This window comes from Pteropus alecto, unplaced genomic scaffold (assembly GCF_000325575.1).
Source record: "Pteropus alecto unplaced genomic scaffold, ASM32557v1 scaffold115, whole genome shotgun sequence".
Lineage (NCBI taxonomy): Eukaryota > Metazoa > Chordata > Mammalia > Chiroptera > Pteropodidae > Pteropus > Pteropus alecto.
Genome location: NW_006436814.1, coordinates 1700031 through 1724504, shown reverse-complemented (window position 1 = coordinate 1724504; position 24474 = coordinate 1700031). Strand labels below are relative to the sequence as shown.

At 39.7% G+C, this 24474-nt stretch overlaps 1 protein-coding gene across 3 annotated transcripts in view; it reads right to left on the bottom strand.

Annotated features, from left to right (window-relative positions):
• DESI2 (desumoylating isopeptidase 2) overlaps positions 1-24474 on the bottom strand; it is a 55850-nt gene that overhangs the window by 20578 nt on the left and 10798 nt on the right. For 2 of the 3 annotated variants that reach the window (XM_025048499.1, XM_006914264.3), the window contains exons 2-4: positions 9121-9193; positions 6475-6568; positions 4867-5008 (exon numbers count right to left, since the gene is read on the bottom strand). In XM_025048499.1, coding sequence (XP_024904267.1) covers positions 4867-5008; positions 6475-6568; positions 9121-9193 — 309 coding nt within the window. Of the gene's footprint in view, positions 1-4866; positions 5009-6474; positions 6569-9120; positions 9194-22694; positions 22876-24474 lie in introns of all 3 variants that reach the window. The other variant, XM_025048500.1, reaches the window with a different exon arrangement.

Below are 24474 nucleotides of genomic sequence, written 5' to 3'. Positions count from 1 at the left end.
TTCTTACTGTGGGCCGTGGTAAAAAAAATACTTGGTTTATGCACGAACACTGCTTTTCATTTAAGCTTCGCCCTGGTGACCCCTCTTCTAGGAATCCATCCCAGGGGCACACAGGCAACAACATGAAAAGGAGTATGCACAGGGGTATTCATTGCAGCACTTTTTTGTAACAGCAAAAGACTAAAAATCACCCAAATGTCATTAATAGTAAAGTGGCTGATTAAAATTTGATGCATCCACATGAGGACTATTCAGCTGTGAAAAGAAATGAGAAATATCCCTATACACTGCTACAGAATGAACTCCGGGAGATCACGTGACGTGAACAAAGCGAACTGCAGAAAGGCACGTGCAGGGCGCTCCCAGAACGTGATGTGGACAGGCACAGAGTAAGTTACAGACCCTTCTGTTCCGAAGAGGAGAGCACGGAAGAAAGAGATCGCTAACCAAGCAGTTACGAACTCTGACTGGGCACCCTCCATTAGGTTTAAGGCCTGGCATTAACCTGGGTGACCCTCAGTTCAGTCCTCTGGGCCCCAGAAATTATCCTTTCTTCCAGACTGTTTCCTACCTGTAGCATTTTGAGAGTCCAAGAGCCGCTTTCATTTTGTCCTCTCTGTCCCTCTCAGTTTAAACTGGCACGGTTTCTGCTAATACAACATCCTCAAAAGCACCGTGAGTCTCCCATGTATGTCGTAGGATTTACTCTATTAGACTCTAATAGAGATGGACTTTCCTCCACAGGTCTTCCCTGGAAAGTCCATCTCTATTCCTTGTTTCCGCTGAGGTGGTGGACAGGATCCATCAATCACATGTTTAATCTCTTTAGCAGCAGCAGCAAAAGGTTATCCAGTCATACGCTTGGCCTTTTCTCCACCGTATGCTTTCCTAACAGTAAAACCCCTAATTTTAGCATCTTTTGCAATCTGGATAGGCTGAGAAATTAAAAAATCATCAAGTGCTGATTCCTTTTTTGCTTAACAGTTCTCCCCCCAATTTATCTTTCTTGTGTTTTACTATAAACAGCAAGAAGAAACCACACTAGCACTTCGCTTAGAAATACCTTCAGCTAAATGTCTAAGTTTATTGCTTAGTTCTGCTTTCCGCATAACTACAGGATAAATGGGCTAAGCTTTCTGCCACTATATAACAAAGATTCTCTTTCCTCCAGTTTCCAATAACATGTTCCTCATTTTCTTCTGAGCCCACAGCAGCAGTACCTTTAATATCTAAAGTTCTACTAACGGTCTGTTCAAGGAAATGTAGGCTTTTCCTATCGAACTCCTCAACATTGCTCCAGCCTTTACCTATCAGCCCATCCCAAAGCCACGTCCACACTTGTAGGTGTTTGTTACAGCAGCACCCACCTCCAGGGACCGGCATCTGTACTGGGTCCCTGTGGTTGCTCTACAACGATCAGAAACTGTGCCTTAAGACAACTCGTTCTTCTCTTTTACAGTTCTAGAGGCCCAGGTAGAGGGGCGGGGACATCTAGAAGCCAGACGTCTATGAACACATTGTTTACTTTAGATTTGACTTTGGAACGCTAGGAAAATTTTATATAACACTAAATTAAACAAAAAAGCAACCTCCCTCAACCAAAAAAAGGGCTAAATGAAACAAAGTTGGTGGCATAACCACACAGCAACAAATTACCCCAATTAACTATAAAACACTGTTACCTCTACTGAATGATACTCTAAAGACAGTCAGTGCAAAAAGCCATCACCTTTCCAGTTATCATACTGTTGGTGGTCGTGATGACACTATCGTTCCAGGGATCGAACAAATGAGCAACTATGCCGCTGCTGAGAACTGAGATTTTACATCTGGGACAGAGAAGATCTAGATGTACTATTGATGAGGTTAAGTAAAAACCCTAAGGCCTGAATTTGAAGCAGAAATACCACAATGAACCTGTACGAAAAAAAAAGTCCTAGCTCTGTCCACAGGAAAAAAATCTAGAAACTACCACCAACTCAGTAGCAGTGAGCGACTACGATGCTCGGATTAAGGTTTGTAAGTACAGCTGACCCTTAACCTCGGCTTGGAACTGCTCCCACTTACACGTGGAGGTTTTCAATTGGCCTGCGCAGTCCAAACCTGCGTGTTCAAGGAAGTCCAAACCACCGCACTTCCTACTGATGGACAGTTCCAGGTGGGAAACACACGGACCAGCCTTGCAAGCAGCCCTTTCTGCGTCAGCAGCCCGGATTATACCTCACGGCATGGCCCTTATTTAGATCTTGATTCAAACAAATTGTTAAAAAATTATGACAACGGGGGAATTTCAACACTGTATACTTGGATAACATCAAGGAACGAATGTTAATCTTTTTAGGTGTGATAACGTGTTGCGGTTATGTTAAAAAGAATCCTTATCTTCAGAGCTACAGAGCGAAGTGTTTACAAATGGAGTGAAATTATACCTGAAATTTGTTTCAAAGTAACCGAGGGACGAGAGTGGCATTTTTAAGTGGGTGCTTATGGGTGAAACGAGATTAGCCATGAAAAGATAACTTCTGAAGCTAAGTGATAGGTATACAGGGGCTCCTTACACTATTCTACTTTTACACATCTTGAATTTTCCATTTAAAATATTAACTTCCAGAAGGCATTTGGACCGGTGGCCTTTAGAAATGGTGAGGCCACTCCTCTTGCCAGTGACTGGTTTGGAAATGGCACTGGACCCAGTTTGGGCCATTTTGGAAAGGGCGGGAGGCTCCGGAAAAACGTCTCACTGTTGCTCAGAGAACTAAGGGAGAGACCGAGCGTTCTTCTTCCTCTGGATGTCGAGGTACCCGACGTGGTGCATGAAAACGCCGCGGCTTCCCTGAGGGAGGAGCCGGCATCCTGGGGGTGGCAGCTCAGGGAGGTGAAAAGACCTTAGGCCACTGATGCCATGCACTGCTGAGACACTGACCACGCCGACAGGGGGCCTGCCTTGTTCTGGATTTCCTCTGTCGTGAGATAACAGGTTTCCTCATTGTTCAGGCCCTTCTGAATCAGATGCTGCGGCCGAGGGCGGTCGAGAAGGTGCTCCAGTCACACTTCCCAGACACGGAAGCTGAGCGTTACACATCATCTGCACACGCCACTGTACAGATGCCTTTTCATGTTCGCTTTCAACCATTTAAAATGTAAAAACCATCATTAGCTTGCAGGCCCGCACAAAATTCTTGTTGTAGAGGAAGTATGTGAACTGATAACTATGATGTTAAATGATGATAATTCTTAGAAGTTTTAGAATGCCGAACACAGTACATATATCAACAATCAATTATAATTATAGCTATGATTATCTGCGACTGGTATTATGTATCTCCAAACTCTGTCCTCAAAGATATAGAAGCGCACTAGATTCATAAACTTGAGAGTGCCAATCATTAAATCTGTCTGCCCTGATTATGTGGGGTTTACTGAAATAGCTCCCCATGTGCCTCGCTGTCCAGAGTGCTCATTGCAGCTCTGTCACTAGTGAGCTGCTAAGTCACGTAACTATTGAGTCTCGTACGGGGAAGGCATGAAGACTGTGTGTGACCTAAAAAGACAGCTCCAGGGACATCAGAACTACTGTTTGGACTCCCAAATGTGACGTGGTTTCAGGGTTAGACCAGGGCTGAGGTGGTTGGTGTTAGAGATGCTCAGTAAAGCTATTAATTTATTCGGGGGAGAGAATAAATCGAAGCCAGAGGAAGTAATGACAAAGTATAACGCAAGCCCTGGACTTAGTCGGGGTCTAACCTGAGCTCTCCACAACAATCTCTGACAAATCAGTTCTCTAACCAGGGCCCACTTCCTGGCTGTAGAATGAGGAGACTGGATTAGATGCTGTCTGATGTCTCTGCCAATTTTAGCATTCTATGGATCTCTGAATGTATTCCCTACAAATGTCATGTCTAGGTTCGAGAAAGCTCAGAACCACCTTCCCTCTTCCTTGAAAGTCAACCGGTATCTGCATCCTCAAGACTGACGCTGCTTCTCCAACCCTCATGTTCCCATGAAGCATCTGGGGAGCATGTTAGAACGAAGACTCGGATTCAGTGTATTAGCGGTGAGGCAGAGACAATGCATATCACAAATTCCTACGTGATGCTGATGCTGCTGATCCTTGAAATGTACTTTGCGAAGCACACCAGTGGTCCCCTATCGCCCTGTTCGAAAGCTCTGTGTGGAAGTCATGAGGGAAGTGAAAAGGGCCAGGCAGCTGAGCACCCCGCAGAGGAGGTCCCTGAAAGAGCAGCCCACATGCTCCTTGCCACCTTTCGTCATTTCTGTGGTACCTGATGCTGCCACTGCAACCAGCTGCTCTGAGACAGCTGGGGAGTTCTTTCAAGCACTATTTAATTCTCTAGCCCTTATCTGATAATCTTTTGCTTTCTTCTGTTTTCTTTTTTGAAGGTTCTATAATTTTGATCTAGTTTTGGTCTTTTGCCTGGGATTCAAGAATCAGGAAGGCAAAAAAGTGTCTGTGTGATAAGCTGGCAAAATAACTTTGAGATAGGAGAAATGGATTACTTATTAATAAGTAAGAGCCAGGAAAAAATTCCAGTTGGCAACTAAAATTTAGGAAAAACGAAATCTTAGTGTCTAAGAAGCAAAAGTCTCTTGGGCATTAACTTTTTTAAAGTGGAAGTTTCAGATTGTAATAAAATGAATTAAAATAAGAGAGACAATTATTTGTACTCACTCTCTACCCACTGCAAAGCCATGAATGTAATTATAGTTGAAAGCTGTGCTGACTCTAAAGTCTCCAACTCTAGAAAGGTTATTCAAGCAAGAGAAAGAAACATAATACCATATTTTATACGACAAATAAATAAATCTTATTTATTTGAAGAGCTTGTAGCATAAAATCTAATTTACCTCTGATAAAGCTGAAGAAAAGTGATTGCAGTTTTTGTGCATCAAATGGTAGGCATTGCCTTTGTATTCTTTTCCCAGTTCTTCTAGAATTTTTTCTATATCATCTTCTAGGAAGTCAGTGCTCCCTAAAACAACAGCTTCTCTTAAAGAACACAAAGAAAAAAGAAAAAGAAAAAAAAAACATAGCTGTGTGAGTTTTAGGTATTTATACAAAGCATGCTGAATGACTTGCTTATTTCCAGGAATATCATGATTGATGTAACAAAGCAAGGTTAACGTAATATTAAAGGTACATGAGATACTTAAAAAATTTCAGTTAATTTAGTTTCCACTTTTCTGCAATAAATTCTTAAGTACACTACTTTTGAACAATATAAATGCAAAATAAGACATTTTCTTTAGAAAACAATGTCATTATACTAAAAATGTAATATCAGAGTTATTTTTACAACTATTGTGTAAGTAGTTCTATTATTAGAGAACGAGATGCATGCTGCAAATGTTCCTGCCTGATCACACATGCCGTCAGGCGGCGGGCCGTACTCTCCTTCAGAAATAATCTTTTAATTTATCTGCTACTGTGTTGCAGTGAGATGAACTGTCAAACGACTACTTTTCTTTTTTTTAAAGCACTATAAAACCAAGAAAAAACCCCAACCCAACCTAAACCAACCCCTCACCCTAACTACTGCTCTGGAAATGCAACAGACGTTATTCAACAGAAGGTGGACTTTTAGTCAGATACGAGTAAGGCATCCCAGAGAGCAGAGAATACTTAGGAAACCTTTTTATCCAGCAGTCTTGCCGACAGGGAGCCCTGGCGAAGAGATTCAGGAGGGCATTACAGGCCCTGGGGTACGTGTTTCTATTCGCTGTGGGCCAAGGGAACCACGAACACAGGAGTGATGAACGTGTGTAGCCCTACACTGAATTTCAATGGTACAACCTCATTCACTATTTTTCACTTGGCACCTATTATAGGCCCAGAAGTTTCTTTAACTCTCCTTGAAACTAAGGTTCCAAACATTCCTTTAAATACAAACCTTAAGCAAGGAATGGAAATTTGACGACTGGCATTCAGAGTTTCAGGGCTGTTTGCTACTCATAAGGCTCCCATGTACTCATATCCACATATTTTAGGTTTATCACTGCATGGAATACATGTACTTTAACAACAGTTTTCTGGCTAATCAACTATCTAATTCTTTGAGATTTATAAACAGTACCCCTTTCATTGGGAAAATGAAGAAGAGCTTTTTAATAGTGTTAGGTCACAATAAAACTTTCCTCCACCTCACTCCAAACAGGAGACTGCACAGAAGCAATCATTGGATATGAATGTTTTCTAAAGCAGAACTTGAGACAGAATAACTTATACAGGTCTTCGGTAAAAGCAACAGACTAGGTTATTTCAGGCATTGTGTTGGCTGATTCCCATCTTTACACAACCACTTAGATTTGATTTTAAAATAAAATGTCAGCAACTAAAGCAATGTTAAAAGAAACATTTTAATTTCCTGGATTTTAATCTATAGAATGAATTCCGTATGCCTGAAAATAAGCTTTGGCACCTAAAACAGCGTAATAAAAATTATCCTCCCTACTTACTTAAATTTAAATGTTTCTCCTAGTTCAGAAGCATTTCCTGGGGAAATTTCAAATATTCCAGAAAAGGGGTAAGGATGGCCACCATAAGCAAATTCTGAAAAGAGAAAACTCATGATTTTTAGTATTTATCACACAAAACTTAACCAGAATGCTGAATTAGCTTTTATGAATGATGAGGATAAATAATAATGACACTAAATATTTTCCAGTTTATTAACGCTTTCACAAACATCTCACTCAGTTATTGCTTGTACAGAACAGTTGACACAAAAGACCTGAAACTCTAATAATGAAAAACGCTCAGAGGTAACGCTGAGTTTGCTCTTGCTGGCACGGAGAGTGACCGACACTCCAAAGTGACAGGGCAAACTAAGTAGGTGGTCAGTCGGTGTTTCGCCACTTTCTAAACTAAAACGATCAAATTTCAGACTTGTACGTTACTGGAAAGCTGTCTAATAAAGAGTTTCCATGGTACCCAGGCTGAAGACTCTTGGTTTATCTCTAAGAGCGAAACACTAGCAAAACTGGAAAACTGAATTCAATTCCCCTCATTCGAGAAAAAATATACTGCCAAATTAACACATACACTCACGCACTCTCCACAGCAAATCTTTAAGCCGGGTGGGAGCTGCCTGCAGCATGAGGAACGTACACCCAGGCTCGTCACATACAAACTCTCCTTCAGGACAGAATGGAGACTGACTTCGGATCAGGAAGGAACTAAAATTTCTGGCTACAATTCTGATACGAGATACTTAGATATTTAAGTGGCAAATCTTAGTGGGCTTATTTAAAGAATTCCGAACAACTGTTTAAATGAATCTCATCACTTAAAATTCATTAAATATGAGCTTAAAAGGTCTAAGAACAAAGCGTGAGAAGGAACAAGGCACATACTAATTTTACTTTTGATTCAGAACTTTCATAAAAAAAGCAATGATATAAACGAGAAATAAAGTGTTTAACATTCAATTCTGACATATACATTAAATTTTTTTTTATGACAAATCATAAAAATCAGGTTAGACAAGGGAAAATTATATTTGGATTTTTAACGTTTTTTAATTATAGTAAGGAAAGCCACAGAGCCATTTACTCTTCTATTCGAGAAGCAATCGTTCACTTTCAGGAATATGTTTTGCCCTGGCTTTGCTAAGCTTAGAGACCTGTTTTGGACCATGTTGCTAATCACTCCTAAATCATTTTATGAAAGGCAGCAATGATTAGGAAGACACAACAGCAACAGACTAGTATGTAAGAACCTGGGTTCAAGTTCTAGTCCTGTTAATATGAGCAGTATGACTTTCAGCAGGTTTTTTTCCCCCCTCTCATTTGTTTATTTATTTCTTTGCTGTTTACAACTTTCAGCAGGTCTGAGCTTTGGTTTCTTCATCTGAAAAATGGAGAAAATGCCACATGCCCTTATCTACCTCACAGCAGCATGGTCATTTGGTTCAAAACTTGATGGCACTTTAAAAATTGTAACATACCATACGAATTCAGTTAAAAAGGAAGGAATTTACACACGGCTTTGGCAAAAGCCAAATCAGAAGAGGAGCAAACGCCCCCGACTACGATCCCACCCATAGCAATTCTCCTGCCACTGAAACTTCCAGCAGGAGTCTCAGCTTTTTGGGGAGTATTTGGTAGATGCAGCCTCTCAAGTAAAAATGAAGCTTAAATAGCAGATCCTTCCAGCCAGCATTTAATATGCTACATTACACCTAGAAGCAGCTAATGTGCAATATAAAAAAGGGATAATAAAAACACCATACTGACACATTTAAGTAAACGAGCCTTTTCTTTGTATTAGCTAAAGCTGGCGTGCAGTCTTGGGGGGTAACCAAATAAATGGCGATAACACATTCTAAGAGGTGACAAAGGCTGCCTCGCTGAAATGAATAAAGGCATTTCTGCTATAGGGTGAGTTTATGATTCAAACTAATATATTATCACAATCCTGGTGCAACCGGGATGTGATCTGCTGTGTGCAGAACATCGCTGCTTACAGTCTGAATTATCCTGCACCAAGAGTGGAGGGCAGAACAAAGGGAAAAGCTGTTGAAAACAGAGCTGCTGGGTTTAAGTGGCTCCTGTCACGTTTATCATGATAAAAGGTAATAAAGACTAAAAGGGGCTGAGTTAATGACAAAGGCCATCATTCTTGAGCAAAAAGTTAGAGCGGTCAAGGGCAGATTTGCTCAGTGATATTTTAAAACTTTACAACTATATATTTGATGGTCTACAAAAACAAAGTACTGAAATTCCCTCAGGAAATTGGTATTTCAAGTTTGACCCTCTCTAGAATCAACCCTTCCCAACCAAAATGATTGTTTCTATCATGTTCTCAGAGCAAAACTATCGTGGTATAACAATCTCAAGAGGTAAATATTGAGACATAATATTTAGAATTAAGGATAACTAAATGAACCTACACTCATGTGCTTTGGTACTTTTCCCCCAAATATTCAACTTTAGGCATTTTTTCAAAATGCGACATAAAGATAAGGAGAGAGGCTCTTCTACTTTCTGCAATGCGATATGGAAGCAGTTACAATGAAAAGGGAGAGCTAGAGTTTTGATTTTGCAATTCCTTTAAAGCAAAAAAATCTTCAGAAAGTACATTTGGACGGTGTGTACACGTACCTCTGCCATATACTTCAATTCCTGAATGAAAGACTCCAATTCCAATGGACGAGGTGTACTCGTTCATCCAGTACTAAGAGAGAAAGGAAAGATTCAGAATATCTGTTCATGTACGACTCAACTTCATATGATAGGAAGCTACTACTCCCCAAATTGGCCTTTCTAATCCCATTTCTTGATATTTTTCCTCACCCCTCTGAAACTCCCACAATAACGACCCATTTGGTCCTATCTCTGTGCCTCTGCCTGTGCCACATATCACCTGGGTAAGGCCTTTCTGGGGCAAAACAAATGTCTTGATTTGCTTACAAGCACATTAGCTAAGGCCTGGAGCAGAAGCCGATAAGATATAAATCTGGTCAGGTTGTGGAAAAAATGAATACAAAAGCTCTCCTGTTAGTGACTTTTTAAAAAATCAAGACATCTACGTTCATATCTATTTTTCTTCTATCTTAAGCATTCCCTTTTACTCTCTGGTGAGCTCCTTTAAGACAGGGGTATTTTATTCTTTTCGAAAAATGTTTAAAAAAGACATATATATGACATGTATAGCATATTATGCCCTGATTCAGCTCAAAGTTTGATAATAATGTAGGAATAAACATGAAGCACAAAGGTTAGAACATTTTCTTATAATTGGCATGAAAAAAATTCCCAGAAAAGGTAATACCTGAACTGGGTTTTTCTTAGGAACAAATGAGATTTCCCCAGATAGAAAATTCCGGGGACGGATGGGGTGGAGGGGCATGGGAAGGAAATGTACATAAGTGGTGTGAGATGAAATTACGGTGGATGAATGAGAAAGGGGTTCAAAGGACAGACTGCAGAGAGTTACACACAGAAGACGGGAACTGAGTTAAAGCTCATTAAGCAAACATGTGAGTGACACTTAGCGTACAAAACTATCAGGTTAGAGGGTACATAATTTGTCTTTAATTTTTCTAGGTTTTATTCAAGTTTCAACCTCGACTCCAGACCCATTTTCTCCTGGACTTGGGAAAACGCACATTCTCATATATTGCTGGAAAAGCATAAATGGATAAAGTCAATTTTTTTTCCTGCTACAATGTAACTGGAAGAAAAATTAAGCAACAATAAACAAGAAATATCTGAAGAAGAACAAGGGACTCTCTCATCTAGTATCAAATATTTATTAAAAAGGTATGGCACCACTGTTACAGCAACAAATCCGTGTGTGTGTGTGTGTGTGTGTGTGTGTGTGTGTGTGTGTATAAAAGAATCTGGTATATGGTAAAGGTGGTCTTTAAAATTAATAATAAGGGCTGTATTATTTAAAATGTGTTGACATTTCACATATCTAAATATTCTAGTGTCTAAAAATAATCGCAAAGAAAATAAAATAGATTGAAAAAAATCTTAGATGAGAAAGCCAACCTAGCAAAACCTAGAATTTACAGAGGAAAACAAGATATTCAACATGAACATTTACAACCTTTTATTGTATAAAACTATATTAATAAGGTCGGAAAATAAACAATACACAGGGAGAAAAGATCTGTAACACGTATAACACAGATTAGTAGGAGAATACAAGTTTCCTTCTCTGTCTCATTCTATTCGGCTCCTGCTTTGGGCATCCTGAATTTAGATGGCGAGTCAGGAAAGTGAGGGATATGTTTTTATCTGAATCAATTTGATTTTGGAGGGAGAGTAGTGAGGGTGCATATAGCAAGGGATTTCTCAAAATATTTATCTAAATCTATTCGATTCCAGAGTTTGGGCAACAAAGGTTCAGACAGCAAGGGATATTGTATTTAAAAGCTCCACTAAAACAGAACAAAACACAACATAACAAAACTCCAAAACCCAGAGACAACTGAGCAATCATAGAAGAAATTAGTAGTCAACAAACATGCACTAACAAGGTCATTAGTACACAGAAAAACAGTAATTAAAATAAGCTGCCATTCTTATTTTACCCATCAGATTGGCAAATCCAAAAACGATTGCTAATACTTGGCATTGGTAAGGGTGTGAGGAAGATACTGCAGAAAAGTGAATCAATGGCAATTACTTAACCATCCCACCTCTTGGAATCTATTCTATAGAAATACTTGAGCATATGTAAAGACATAGTCGTGGACATTAACTGCTATTGTGTATGATACCGAAATACTGGAAACAATCTAAATATCAGTAAGGGAATGGTTAAATTATAGTAAATCCATATTATGAACTATGATACAGCTACATTTTCCCATGTTATAAGAAAAAAGATACCTTTGCAATGGGAAAATATGGTGAATATCGCCTTATCCAAGTGATTAAACTGAGTATTGTCAATAGTTGGACAAACTGATGTCATATGCTCCTGATGTAACAAATGAGAAAGCTCACATTTCCCATTACTTTTCTTGTCGAATATGCCACAGTATAACCATAAGGAAAAGGCAGGTAAGTCTGGACTGTGGAATATTCTCTGAGAAAAGTAGCCTGTTCTTTTGAAAAATAATGACATGGAAGTCAAAAAAAGGGAGGCTCCTTTTTAAAGATTAAAAAGACATGACAAATGCAATGAAGGAATCTTAACTGGCTCCCAGAGGGGCGGGAGGGTGGGGGGAGGAAAGCCAAAAAGACATCATTGGGACAATGGCAGAGATACTAATAGGGACTATACATTAGCGGTATTGTGCACCTGAAAATTTCTTGGGTGTGATCACAGTAGAGATCACAGGTTAGGTAGAGGACGTCTGTTTAGGAAACGTGTTGACGCAGAGATGAAATGCAGTCATGTTTCTGACTTACCTTTGGTGGGGGTGGGTGGGGTGGGAAAGGGTAAGAGAAAGCAACATGGCTTTTCCACTGGTGAATGTAGGGGAAGAGTATACAGATGGTGCTCTTCTTATCACTTTTTGTTGGAAGGTTTAAACATTTTCAGAATAACAAGGTAAGGGGAACTAAAGAGATGAATCTAGTCCTTGCCTCCTTACAACAGAAGATGCCCTTCTGAGTTCCTTGCTACCCTCCCCCTTCTCCCCCTTTCCCAGTGTTTTCTACTAGCAGAGAATTCTCCTAGTCTTTTCCCAGCCACAAGTCTCCTGGGCAGCCAACTTCAAGGTCTTAAATTGCCTTTTCCGTTTGAGAAACCCCATTGTTTATACTCTTTGCAACCAATAATTTGGTCTGTGTGCTGCTGACTTCCTTAATGGCGGCTCCGGCAGGCCTTTGCTCTGGATGCTGCCAGCTCGACCTACTGCTTTTCACGTGTGAGCTTCTCTTTCAAAATACAGGGTATTTTCCAAAACGAGATATATACATTAATGGTTTGTCTACAACATCTACAATAAAACACTGCCACAATGTTTCAAACTCATAGTAAATTGAGCATTTTTTCCATTTGATGTCTAACATCACTTAATTTTAACAATATATCTTTTAGTGGAGCAGTAAATAGCCTTCTCAAAGTGTTTTTGTAATAAATTTCTATAATGGGAGTCTAAATGTTTTATTAAGAGACAAAGATTTTCATGAAAAAAAAAAAAATTATACCCAATCAGTGGCTTCTGGTCAAAGGGTAAAAACAAGGTTAGGATGGGAATGCACTTGTCAGAGTGAGGTCCTGAACTCAGAAATCTTTTATTCTCTGCGCTTTCACAAATGAAAATCATCTCTTCCACGCTGAGGGATCTCACGCTTAGAACTCTCGTATGCTGCCTGGGAAGGTGCTATACTGCTTTAGTGTGAAATTTCCCTGCATTCAAGACTTTACATTCTAAAAAATAAAAGGGTGTGCTTTGACACATTTTACAAATTGCGAAATCTGTAAAATGACAGAAACTTAAAAATCAGAGAAAAATGTACCATCCAAAAATGCAGTCGGCCGTCGGGAGTTCAGTGTAATGAGATCTGGCCCATGTGAGGTTTCTGAAGAAGCGCGGAGGAACTAGCACGGAAAACGACGGCCCGATGGCCTTGCAAGTGGTGGCGTTGTCTCCACCCTCAGATGGGAAGCTGGACAATCAGGTCAAGTGTTTTGCTCAAGGTTATGGGAAGCCCGCAAGTTGCGAGGAAAAGGATTTAACCCAGAGCCGTTTCTTTGGACAGTGTGACAGCAGAGAGCTACCCACTCCTAACATCATTTCTTCCCAAAGGCTTGTCTCAGTATTCCGTGCCAGGCAGGAATTAATGCTGATGTTGATTACTCACTGTTACCAACAACGATCAGGGACTCCACAGTTTTTTGCTTTTCATGTTTCTTTGTATTTTCTATCTCTAGAAAGGCCCTCAAATTTAAAGGTTAATTTCTTTTGAGAGAGTAAAGTGACCATTTACTGGTCAGAGATCTATAAATAGACATCTCAACTTACCTTACAGATATAAAAAAGATCATAAGTAATACTATGAACTGTGCATCAGCAAATTAGATAACAGATGAAACAGACACATTCCTGGAAAGATGCAAACTACCAAAACCGACTCAAGAAGAAATAAAAAATTTGGATATATAATGAACGAGCATGAAAGAAAAGAGAATTAGTAACTTAAAAACTACCTACAAAGAAAAAAGGTTACAACTTAAAAACTACCTACAAAGAAAAAAGGTTATGACCAAATGATTTTGGTGATTTCTACCAAATATTTAGACAAGAATCCATACCAATTCTTCGCAAACTACTCCAGAAAATAGAATAAAAGAAAACACTTCCCAACTCATTCTATGAGGCCAGAATTAACTTGACACCAAAAACAAAGATTAATCTGTCCTATGACTACAGACTCAAAAATCCTCAAAAGACTAGGAAACTGAAGCCAGCAACATAAAAAAAAGGATTCTAGACCACAAACAAATGGGCTTTCTTCCAGGAATGAAAAGGTGGGTTTAATATCTTAAAAAAAAAAAAATATATATATATAGTATCAACAGAATGAAGTATGAAATACACATAATCATCTCATTAGATGCAAAAAAGCATTTGACAAAATCCAGCAAATTGTAAAAACACTAAAAAAACTAGGAATACAAAGAAATTTCATGGTAAAAACACTAAAAAAACTAGGAATACAAAGAAATTTCCCCAATCTGATAAAGGGCATGCATCCATGAAAAACCCACAGCTAACATATGATGGTCGAAGACTTAACGCTTTCCCTTTAAGATCAGAAACAAAACAAGGATGTCCTCTTTCATCGCTTCTATGAAATACTGTACTGGATATACTAGCCAGGGCAATTAGACAAGGAGGAAAAAAAGAAGCTACCTAGACTGAAAAAGTAGTAGTAAAATTACCTCTATTTACAGGTGACATGATCTTCTATACAGAAAATCATAAGGAATCTACTAAAAAACTATTAAAACTAAAAAATTCAGCAAGGTTGCACGGTACAAGAATAATATACAAACATCAACTGTATTTCTACATACTAGCAGTGAATGATACAAAAATAAAACAATTGCATTTACAGTTGCATTAAAAAATATTTAACAGAAGAACTACATAGTTTTGTATCTGAAAATTATAAAAACATTATTGAAAGAAATTAAAGACCTAAATAAATGGAAAGACATTCCACACTGCCAGATTAGAAGACAATGTTGTTAGCATGGCAACACTCCCCAAATTGACAGGCAGTCACTGCAAACCTCATCAAAATCCCAGCCGCCCATTTTGCAGAAATTGATAAGCTGATGCTGGAAATTCAAGAGATGCATAATAGCCAAACAATCTTGAAAAAGTTGGAAGACTCACACTTTCTGATCTCAAAATCTAGTACAGAGCTACAGTAGTCAAGATGGTGTGTAACTCTCATAAAAACGCAAACAGATGAAGGAAATATAACTCAGTTTAGAAATAAACCCTTACATTTATGGTCAATTGATCTTTGACAAGGGTGCCAAGAGAGTCCAGTGAAGGAAAGAAACACTCTTTTCAAGAAATAGAATTGGGACAACTGGACATCCACATGCAAAGGAAAGAAGTGGGACCCCTACCTCACACCACTAACACAAATTAACTCGAAATGGATCGCAGTCCTGCATGTAAGATCTAAAACTATAAAACTCTGGAAGAAAACAAAGTATATCTTCATGATCTTATATTAGGAAATGGTTTCTTAGTTTTGACACCAAAAGCACAAGCAACAAAAGAAAAACTAGATAACCTAGACCTTATAAAATTGAAGACTTCTGTGCTTCCAAGGACACTATAAAGTGAGAAGGCAACCCACAGACTGGGAGAAAACACCAGCAAGTCATATATATGATAAGTGACGTATATCCACGACATGTAAAGAACTCCTAGAACTTAAGAACAAGACAAATAAACTGACTAAAGATGGGCAAAGGGTCTAAACAGGCATTTCGCTCAGGAAAATATACAATCCCAAACCACCATTAGATACCACTTCACACCCACTCAGAAGACTATAATCAAAATGACAGATACACAAGTGCTGACAGGGACGTGGAGAAACTGGAATCTGCACCACCGCTGGTGGGAATCTAAAACGGTGTGGCAGTGGGAAGGTCTGGCAGTTAGTTCCTCACAATATTAAACCCAGAGCTTCGTGTGACCCAGCGATTCTGCTCCTGGGTTTATAACCGAGAAATGAATTCCAGTAGTCACAACAACAATCGGAATCAAGTTCATAGCGGTACTACTTTTAACAGCCAAAAAGCAGAACAATCGAAATGTCAATCAACTGATCAATACATCAAGAGTAGTATATCTACACAATGTAATGTTATTACTTCGGTAAAAAACAAACCGAGTACTGATGCAAGCAGCAACATCAATGACCCTGAGAGCGTGTCAGGTGAAGGAAGCCGATCAGAAAAGACCACATATTGTATGGTTCCATTTGTATGAAATGCACAGGACAGGTACATTTATACAGATAGACGGTAGCTTAGTGGTTACCTATGATCGGCAGGTTTGCAGAAAAATGGGAGTGATTGCTAATGGGTATAGGATTTCTTTTGGGGAAGGTGAAAAATTTCTAATATTGATTGTGATGATGGCTGTACTATTCTGTGACTACACTAAAATCCACTGAATTGTACACAAAGGGTGAACTGTATGGTATGTGAACTGTATCTCATGTAGTTCTATACTAAAAAATGCTAGAAGGATCTACTAACTTATACCAAATGGCAGAAGAGAATATAGTTTTATAGTTGGTAAACCTAAACAAAAACTATTCTATAAATACCATGAGTTCCCCAAGGGAAAACTTTCCTTCAGACACATACTTTGTCTACTCATGAAGAATAAAGTTTCCACTTCTCTGTTCTTATTCTAAAAAAAGGTCCGATATAAAATTTACTATGAGTGAAATAAAATATATAGATTATGAATGAGGGTCTTTTGACCAAAAAAAGAAAAAAGAATTGAAAAAAAATACTCTAAAACATTTTCTAATACAAAAGATGGTGCAATTAGTTCTTGAACTCAAATGCCCAATTAAAAACCTTTAAAAAGGTGACTTCTCAACTTATAGACTGCATTCTTAATTCTAGACAGCTGCCTACAAAAACGTATGGAAAATGGGGTACAAACAATACATCAAGAACAGAAAAAAATTCAACTCTATAAACACATATTCTGGTTAGCCACTTCTTCATAGACAAACAGCAGTACATTAGTGACAAAATTTTTAGAATTTCCATTATGAAGATGTTTTTCTTGAGTGTGATTTTTTTTTTTTGGAATGGATTTAAAAGGAACGAGGGTAAACCGTCCACGGAGAGCTGGTCAGGGAAAGACGCCCTCTAAACGTTTCCGCTCCTGGTAGGGCTTCCTGGCTCTAATTAGTGATCACGCCTCGAAGGCTCAATCTTTAAAACCTGGGCAGGCTGCCTGTGGAAGACAGTGTTTAATTCAAGGTCACCATGCCTCATCGAGTCCTTCTGCCTCAAAGCCCTGCCAAGGCTATGCAGACAATATGGATGATGCCTATTTTAAGTGAGGATTTAATGAGATACCTGCAAACAATTGAAACAAGAAAAGCACATGAGGACCGAGCCTTTTACTGAATGATTTCAGGTATAAAACTCCCCTACAATGAATGACTTGCTGTTGCTATCATGCTGAAGTAACTGCTATCCTCACATAGTTTAAGATTTCTGAAATAATGCTTCTCAATGCTTCTCTATCTTCGTTTCTATCCTATGTCATTACTTTAAAAAATGTGCAAAACAATGACGTTTTCTAACAGTAAATATATCATAAATATGCAACATGCAATCACAGCCAGGAACACGTATCCATGAAAAATTAACAAACAAAACAAGCTGCTAAGTTAGATATGACTGGATGTCAGCAAGATTTGTTAATTTTTGTTGGGTATGTCTTCCTTGATATTGTTGTCTAAACAGAAGGAGATGCCAAAAGTTTAAAATCACATACTTGGGAAAAATGGATAATGCAGGACGAGTGTGACCACAAGCTTAACTTTTCACTTATACTGGGAAAAGGGCGCTTTTACTCCGAGAGCCGGGGCCGAGGTTGAGTGCAGCTCGTATGCAGGGGGCCAGTTCAAGAACTGTGCTCCCAGTTATGCGGTGACACTGGGGCCAGCCTTCAGAATCTGCCGCACGAAGGCCACACTGTGGGACGGAGAATGACACAGAACACTGGGGGTAGGTCCAACAAAGGAGGCCGTATATTCAAGTTTTCCCAGTGCTGACACTAGATAATCCCTCAGCGAGTCTGTGTGTGTTTGTTTCAGTTAATTTACAGTTTGATTCTTGCAAACCCTTCCTAACACACCACAGGAAAACAGTAAATCAGCCAGATGCTACCGCGAACGGTCTCTCTCAAACCATGAGACGGCAGCGGAGTTACCACAACATCTCATGTCAACCACCTACCTAAACCATCCCAACCGAGGATGTCATTTGGTCAGCTGAACCTAAGGCTATCTTTCCCTTAGGGACAAACGGGAAAGCCACAACATTCCTTTGTTCCGGTTTAGGTCACAAGGACAATGCTTCTGTTATATCTGAATTTACTTCAGAGATTACTGCTTGGATTAAAAAAAAAAAAAGGTGGATTCAAATATTACAACTAACACAAGTTGAAGCATCTGAACTATAGTGGAAAGGATGCTGGAATCTGGGGCGCTCTGCCTTATTTTTTTTCATAAATATTTGATAACTTTTTAAGGTACTGAATCTGTCTCAAAAGTTTGATTTTAATTCAGATCCTGGAGTCAGAACGCCTTGGTTCAAATTCTGGCTTCACTATTTACTAGTGGTGTGACCTGGGGAAAGATACTTATCCTTTCCGTATTTATAAGATGGAGATAATAAACAGCATCTGCTGCAGAGGGTTGCTGTGAGGATTAAATGAATTAATGATGGATGAAGTACTTAAAGAGTGTCTGACCCATGGCGAACATGAACTGTCAGTAGAGTTACTGACAATATCAACCTTCCTAATACTTCTGTTCCAGCAGATAAGTTCTGGCTATCTGTTAATTCTCAGAATTTTCAAGAATCTTTGGCAGTGGATGTCAAATAACCAGGAGCGGTGACTCACTAAACTGAATGGCGACTCACTAAACTGAATGGCAAATAATGGCAGTCAAGACTCCTACAAGCAATGGTTCGTATTCTGGAGGACAGATCCGAGCAAAAGGTCTCTGTAAGAAAGGCAGGGTTTCACGGGACGCTCACATATTCACCGGAGACATGAGCAGAGGGCCGGAGAGCCACATCTCTCTCTGGCTCTGGGACCTTCTGGACTTGTACTTCCTGAGGCCACAGAGATGATGAGTACACAGAAGAGGCTCGGGGAGGCCCACCCATACACACTTTACCTCCTCTGACACCAACCAGTGTCACTGGTTTAGAAGGCTTTTCAAAGCATTCTAAAGTATTAATATAAGAGGAAACAAGTCACAGTAAATAATCATCTTAAAATATGTGGGAAAGCAAAAAATACATATATGAGTATGATTACTTTTGAGCCCAATTTTGCCTCAATGCAAAAAATTGGCCTAAACATTTCCATTTATTATTTTAAAGCACTGTTTACAGAAGTGAACTGACTGTGCTATATTACATCCATATATTAAAATGTTAAATTATCTTCTGACAGAGAACTTTCACTAAACTTCATTTTAGTCAGTGATTTGCTTTATCAATTTAATACAATTTTATGCTTCCTGTTTGCAAGCGACAGAACGATAAATGCTATCTCCCTAGTCGGAACTTAAAACACTTAATATAACTACTTAGGTAGGGTCTGGGCCTGCGTTCCTTAAAAGGTAGCATTAAATAATCTAAGTATAAAGTATGACTGTTTCCTCTGAAAAACTAGAACCAAGGTTCATCTGGATTAAGGCAAGAGTTTTACTTAATTCCTGTAAAAAGGTGCTTAGGGAATAGAAAAGACATTTTGATTGAATTAAAAATCCAAAATAAACTGTGACTAGTGGAGATTGTGGGATAATTACTATAGTGTTGTCTCATATAAAACTGCCCTTGATGCCCACACCGTTAAACCACCTCATGATGTCTTTTTGGTACCACTGGGTTGAGTCTCAGATAATCTCGCAGCAAATGCTATTTCATAGTAAGCACTATTAAAATGCTATCGATGGTGCCTTAGCACTGGGCTAGTCATAAAGCAGAGTTGATAAAAAACTCACTGAACAAACTGAGATAGTCTAGTGTCTAAGCTGAAATCATGAACACCCAGGGCCATCTGTTAACTTGCTTTATACTGTAAGAATGAATGAATTCTATCCCATTATTCTTATATCTAAGAAAATGTCCAATCTTTTCACTACTAGAGAATATTATCTAAAATAAGCACATCATTCACTTTCTAGGTCTGAGAAAAAAAAATTCTTTCTATAACAAAAACATTACAATGTTATATATAAATTGATAAATTAGGTATTAAGCCTGAATCTTTGAAAGTAATCTCTCCTGATTACAAAAGATCTGCCAGTAATTTTTAGTTAGTAGTGTCTTAAGTTTCGTGAATGTTCTGTGACACTGTAGCCAAACACACACACATGAACGAATGCTAGGGCAGCCATGCTTCCTGGATCACACCCTCTTTTCTCTCTTCTCAGTTTTGACCGTCAATTTTAAGCTTAGCTTAAGGCTGGCCTTCTTAAGGGCTGACTGTACTTGGGTCTTAAACGCTCCTAAGCACTGTCCTGCACGCGAGTGTGAGTACACACAACTTCGTACTTACCTCACAATCTAAAACCAAGGAAAATGTGATGCTATGTATTTTGTATAAAGCTAAAGCTTCCTCCTCTTTATCGACCAGGTAAATCAATTTTCAAAACAAAATTATTGTGCTTGCCAAAGGCCTAATTTTTAGGATCCGCAACAAGGTACACACAGGATCGCTGTGAACGGATAAGTTATTTAAAGAAGAATAGAGTTTTAACAGTCCAATTAGGAGCGAACCAAATGCCTCTTGAATATTTTTAAGACTAAATCTATTTTATATAACCCACAGTTTGACTCTACTAGTGATGAGAAACAGACGAGGCAGGGTACTGTCGTCAGTTCTTGGTTCTAATACCACATCTCTATCAGAAAACCAAGCTCTTGGCAAATCTCTCCTATCAGGCACTTACTTTAGTTGTGTCTATGGCTGTGTCAAATATTTTCGTAAGAGAGTGAAACTTCTTTTAAGGTCTAATTACACTTGATTATCCCTCTGAATTAGACTCTAAAGTACATGAGGTCTGAGACTGAGCCTTAATTCTGTACGGTCCACGATGCTTAGTATTATATTATTGTACTGCATTACACTCAGTACACCTAGTAAACCACTCAAATACCTGAGGAGCTGAAATGCAGCAAGGAGTCTGTAACTATTCCCTTTCTCCAGTTACCAAGCACCAGCGATATAGACGTAAATGAAGTGCCCATTCTCACTGAGCTTGCATTCTTGAACGCTATCTTTAAACTGCAGGTTGCAACCCACTAGAGAATCCTGAAATCATTTCAGTGGGTTGCACCAGCATTATTTTAAACGAATGAAAAATAATGGAATCAAACTTATCAGAGGTTATCACACATAGCAGGGTGTTTCCTGAACATTTGTTTTTAGTTACGTGTGTATATAACGGGTAGGATGTAAAATGTATTTCTTGGTTGGTCCAAGATAAAAATTGAGAAACATTGTTCTAGGAGGGTCTCCTGCATCTCAATTTAAATCTCATTTTGAATGTTTACTTACCAGCAAAGCTATAAATAAAGCAAGTTAGACAACTGTGGTCCAGTAAACACATGCACACCTCCTAAGTGTCAGGGGCTCTGCTGGACACTGGGCTGCGAGGGCGACTGTCACAGTCCTTGTCCGCAGGAACACGTTAAGAATGTAACAATCACAGCTTGATAATTGTTAACACAAACGTGCACATCAGTAAGTTTTTTGGATGCCACTGTGAAACGTTCTTTCACTTACTCTTTCTCAATGGTAACAGTCCATGTAAAACAAGAAAATCACATTAGGAGTGTTCAAACACTGCGCCCAATATCAAGGAACGAGTAGCTAAGCTGAAAATAGAACCCAGGTTTCTTAGCCTTCACCGACGGCTTTTCCTGTCATGCAACTCTACTTCTCATAGAGGTGCTCATGCGGCCTTGATTTCGACAATCCTCAAATATTCTGAACAACCTCACGGTAAGATAAAGCTTATTACTGTTAGTCATCATTTTTCCTTAAGTGTGAAATTATGGTGATCCCTTGCGTGCCACATCACAAGTAAAGAGAAACAGCCATCACCTACTGTCTGCCTAAGTTCCCTACAACGTCCTCACTTGATCACTAACTCAGTAATGCAGAGACCTCCTATTCTGAGAACTGTAACTAACCCTCATCTCTGAAGGACAGAGAATCTAGGGGATATGTTCCTTTTGGAAAGGAGAATTTGAACTGGACTTTCAACCAAACCACTCTTTTTACACTGAGAAGTGCTGGCAACAATATCATGTAAAAGTCCTTATCTGGTGGTTCTTTTACTTTACTGCTGGACAGTGAGCTAGAAATTATAATGATACTGTAGTATACAAACCAATCTCAGGCTAAGCTGTTTATTTTTACGATTTCCACAAATGTTTAAGGACTTATAAATTAATTCCATTAAGTTTATCTGGCTGAAAGGCCAAAGACCAGCTGTCAACTCTAACACACAAGGGGCAAAACAATTAACCCCAATGTTTTACACATGCTGTGATGGAGGTTTCAGGGCTGGTGTCAAACACAGACAGCTTGCTTTTAATGCTTCAAGCTGGATAGCACTTTGTTCTCTGTAGTGTAACGCTCCTTCAGATAAAGCGAGCAGAGTCCAAAGATCAAGGTATTAAGTGTTACAACTGCTAAAAAGTATTCAAATGGGAGTTTGTTCAGTTTCTATAAACCTGCAAATAACAAAATTAGCAGTAACGATAGCTAACTTTCTAGTTCTTATCATGTGCTAGGTATCACTCTATGCATTTTATGTAAATTGACTCATATGATCCTTACAATAACCCTATGAACTAGATCTAGTCCCGTTCCAGAAAGGAGCAGAGGCACAGAGAATTTAAGTAACTTTCCCAAGGTCACACACTAAAAAGCAGGAGGCAGGATACAAACCCATGAATTCTGGTTCCAGGCAACAGCACAAAGACAACTGCATTACATTACAGCTGACCTTGAAAAACATGCGTTTGAACGACATGGGTCCAGTTATATGTGGATTTTTTTCAATAAATGCACTGGAATATTTCTGGAGATTTGCGACAATTTGAAAAAAAGCGCAGACTAATCACATAGCCTAGAAATAGTGAGAAAATTAAGAAAAAGTTAGGTGTGTAATGAAGGCATAAAATATACATATATACTTTCTCTTCCTTATGTTTTTAAAAACATTTTCTTTTCTCTAGCTGACTTTATTATAAGAATTATAAGGGTCAACTATACTTTTAACAGACTCCAGACAGTAGGCTTGATCAAGGAAGAGGCTGATAGAGCTTCCTGCTGCCCCTGCCTCAGCCCTGACTCCTTTGCATGTCAATGCTCCTGTTCTGAACCAGGGCAGATGGTCCTGGGGCTCTCACCTGCCAGCCCCAGGGAGAGCTGTTAGGACAGCGGTGAGAAGCAGGCCCCTACGGGTGAGCAGCCAGCCAGAGAGAGGCTGAAACCTCTAAGCCGTTGCTGGTGGCCAACAGCACGCTGCCACTTCCTCCAGTGAGCAGCAGCAATGAACGAGATGGCACAGTGGACAAAGGAACTGCTTCAGGATGACAAGTCCTAGGGGAACTTCAGGTGAGTGTCACAAACCTCAGAAGCAATTACTGTATGTTTTATTTGCTTCTGTATTTGCTAGGCTCTTTAAAGCAACACACGACACCTCTGAAGAAGCTGGTTAAAGACACAAATCCCTAGTCTGGGAGCATGGCGCACATTGATAACATCGAGGTATCCCATTAATGTTCTTCAGTTCTAATGGACGAGGACTGGATAACGCTATGCACGGCCTATCCACGGACTGACTGGAACGACAGGAGAGAGGCAAACACTGCCCAGGCGGACAGAGAGAGGACGGATCCAGCACGCGGCGGGGGGTCTGGCCTCAGAGCAGGACGGGGGATTCAGCCCATTCCCTGAAACAGGAGGGGGGCACGCTACAGCAGGACAGTAGTGGGGGGAGAACGGGAAGATTTTCTTCAGTTCCCCTCCCACCACCCCCACCCTTTTAGGTGAAAAAAGCAGCAAAGTCATCAGCTGGGAGCTCAGAATGGGGAGAGCAGGAAATATTGCTGTCACCTTGGGGTGTGGGCAAGTCAGCTGACGAGAAATAAGGAGTATAGCCAGACAGCACCTAGGGTCCTCCTGGGGTTTGTAGTCACGATTTTAAGGTGAGATTCGTCAGTACGGTTTTTTCTCCAGCTGCTGAGATGTAGGGTATGTGGAGAGTTTGATTTAATGAGGGCCGCAGGCAAGCATGGCGGAGGGCAAGACTATAATGGCAGACTACAGAATCTCACTCAGATGAGGCAGGGAGTAAGGAGTGATCTTAAGGAACTGGCTCGCGTGATTCTGGGGGATGGCAAGTGTGAAAGGTACAGGGCAGGCTGGAGACCCAGTGGGGAAATGATGCTGCTGCTCACCTGGAGGCCGAATTCCTTCTTCCTCAGGGGACCTCAGTCTTGTCTCTTAAGGCTTCAACTGATTGGACGAGGCCCACCCACATTATGGAGGATAATCTGCTTTGCTCAAAGTCTACTTGTTTAAATGCTGATCATATCTAAAAACCACCTTCACAGCAACATCTAGGCTGATGCTGACTAAACTGGGTTCCAGCTCAGCTTAGCCAAGTTCATACACAGAATTAGCCATTACAGAAAAGCCCACAAACGTAAGGGGTATGTCT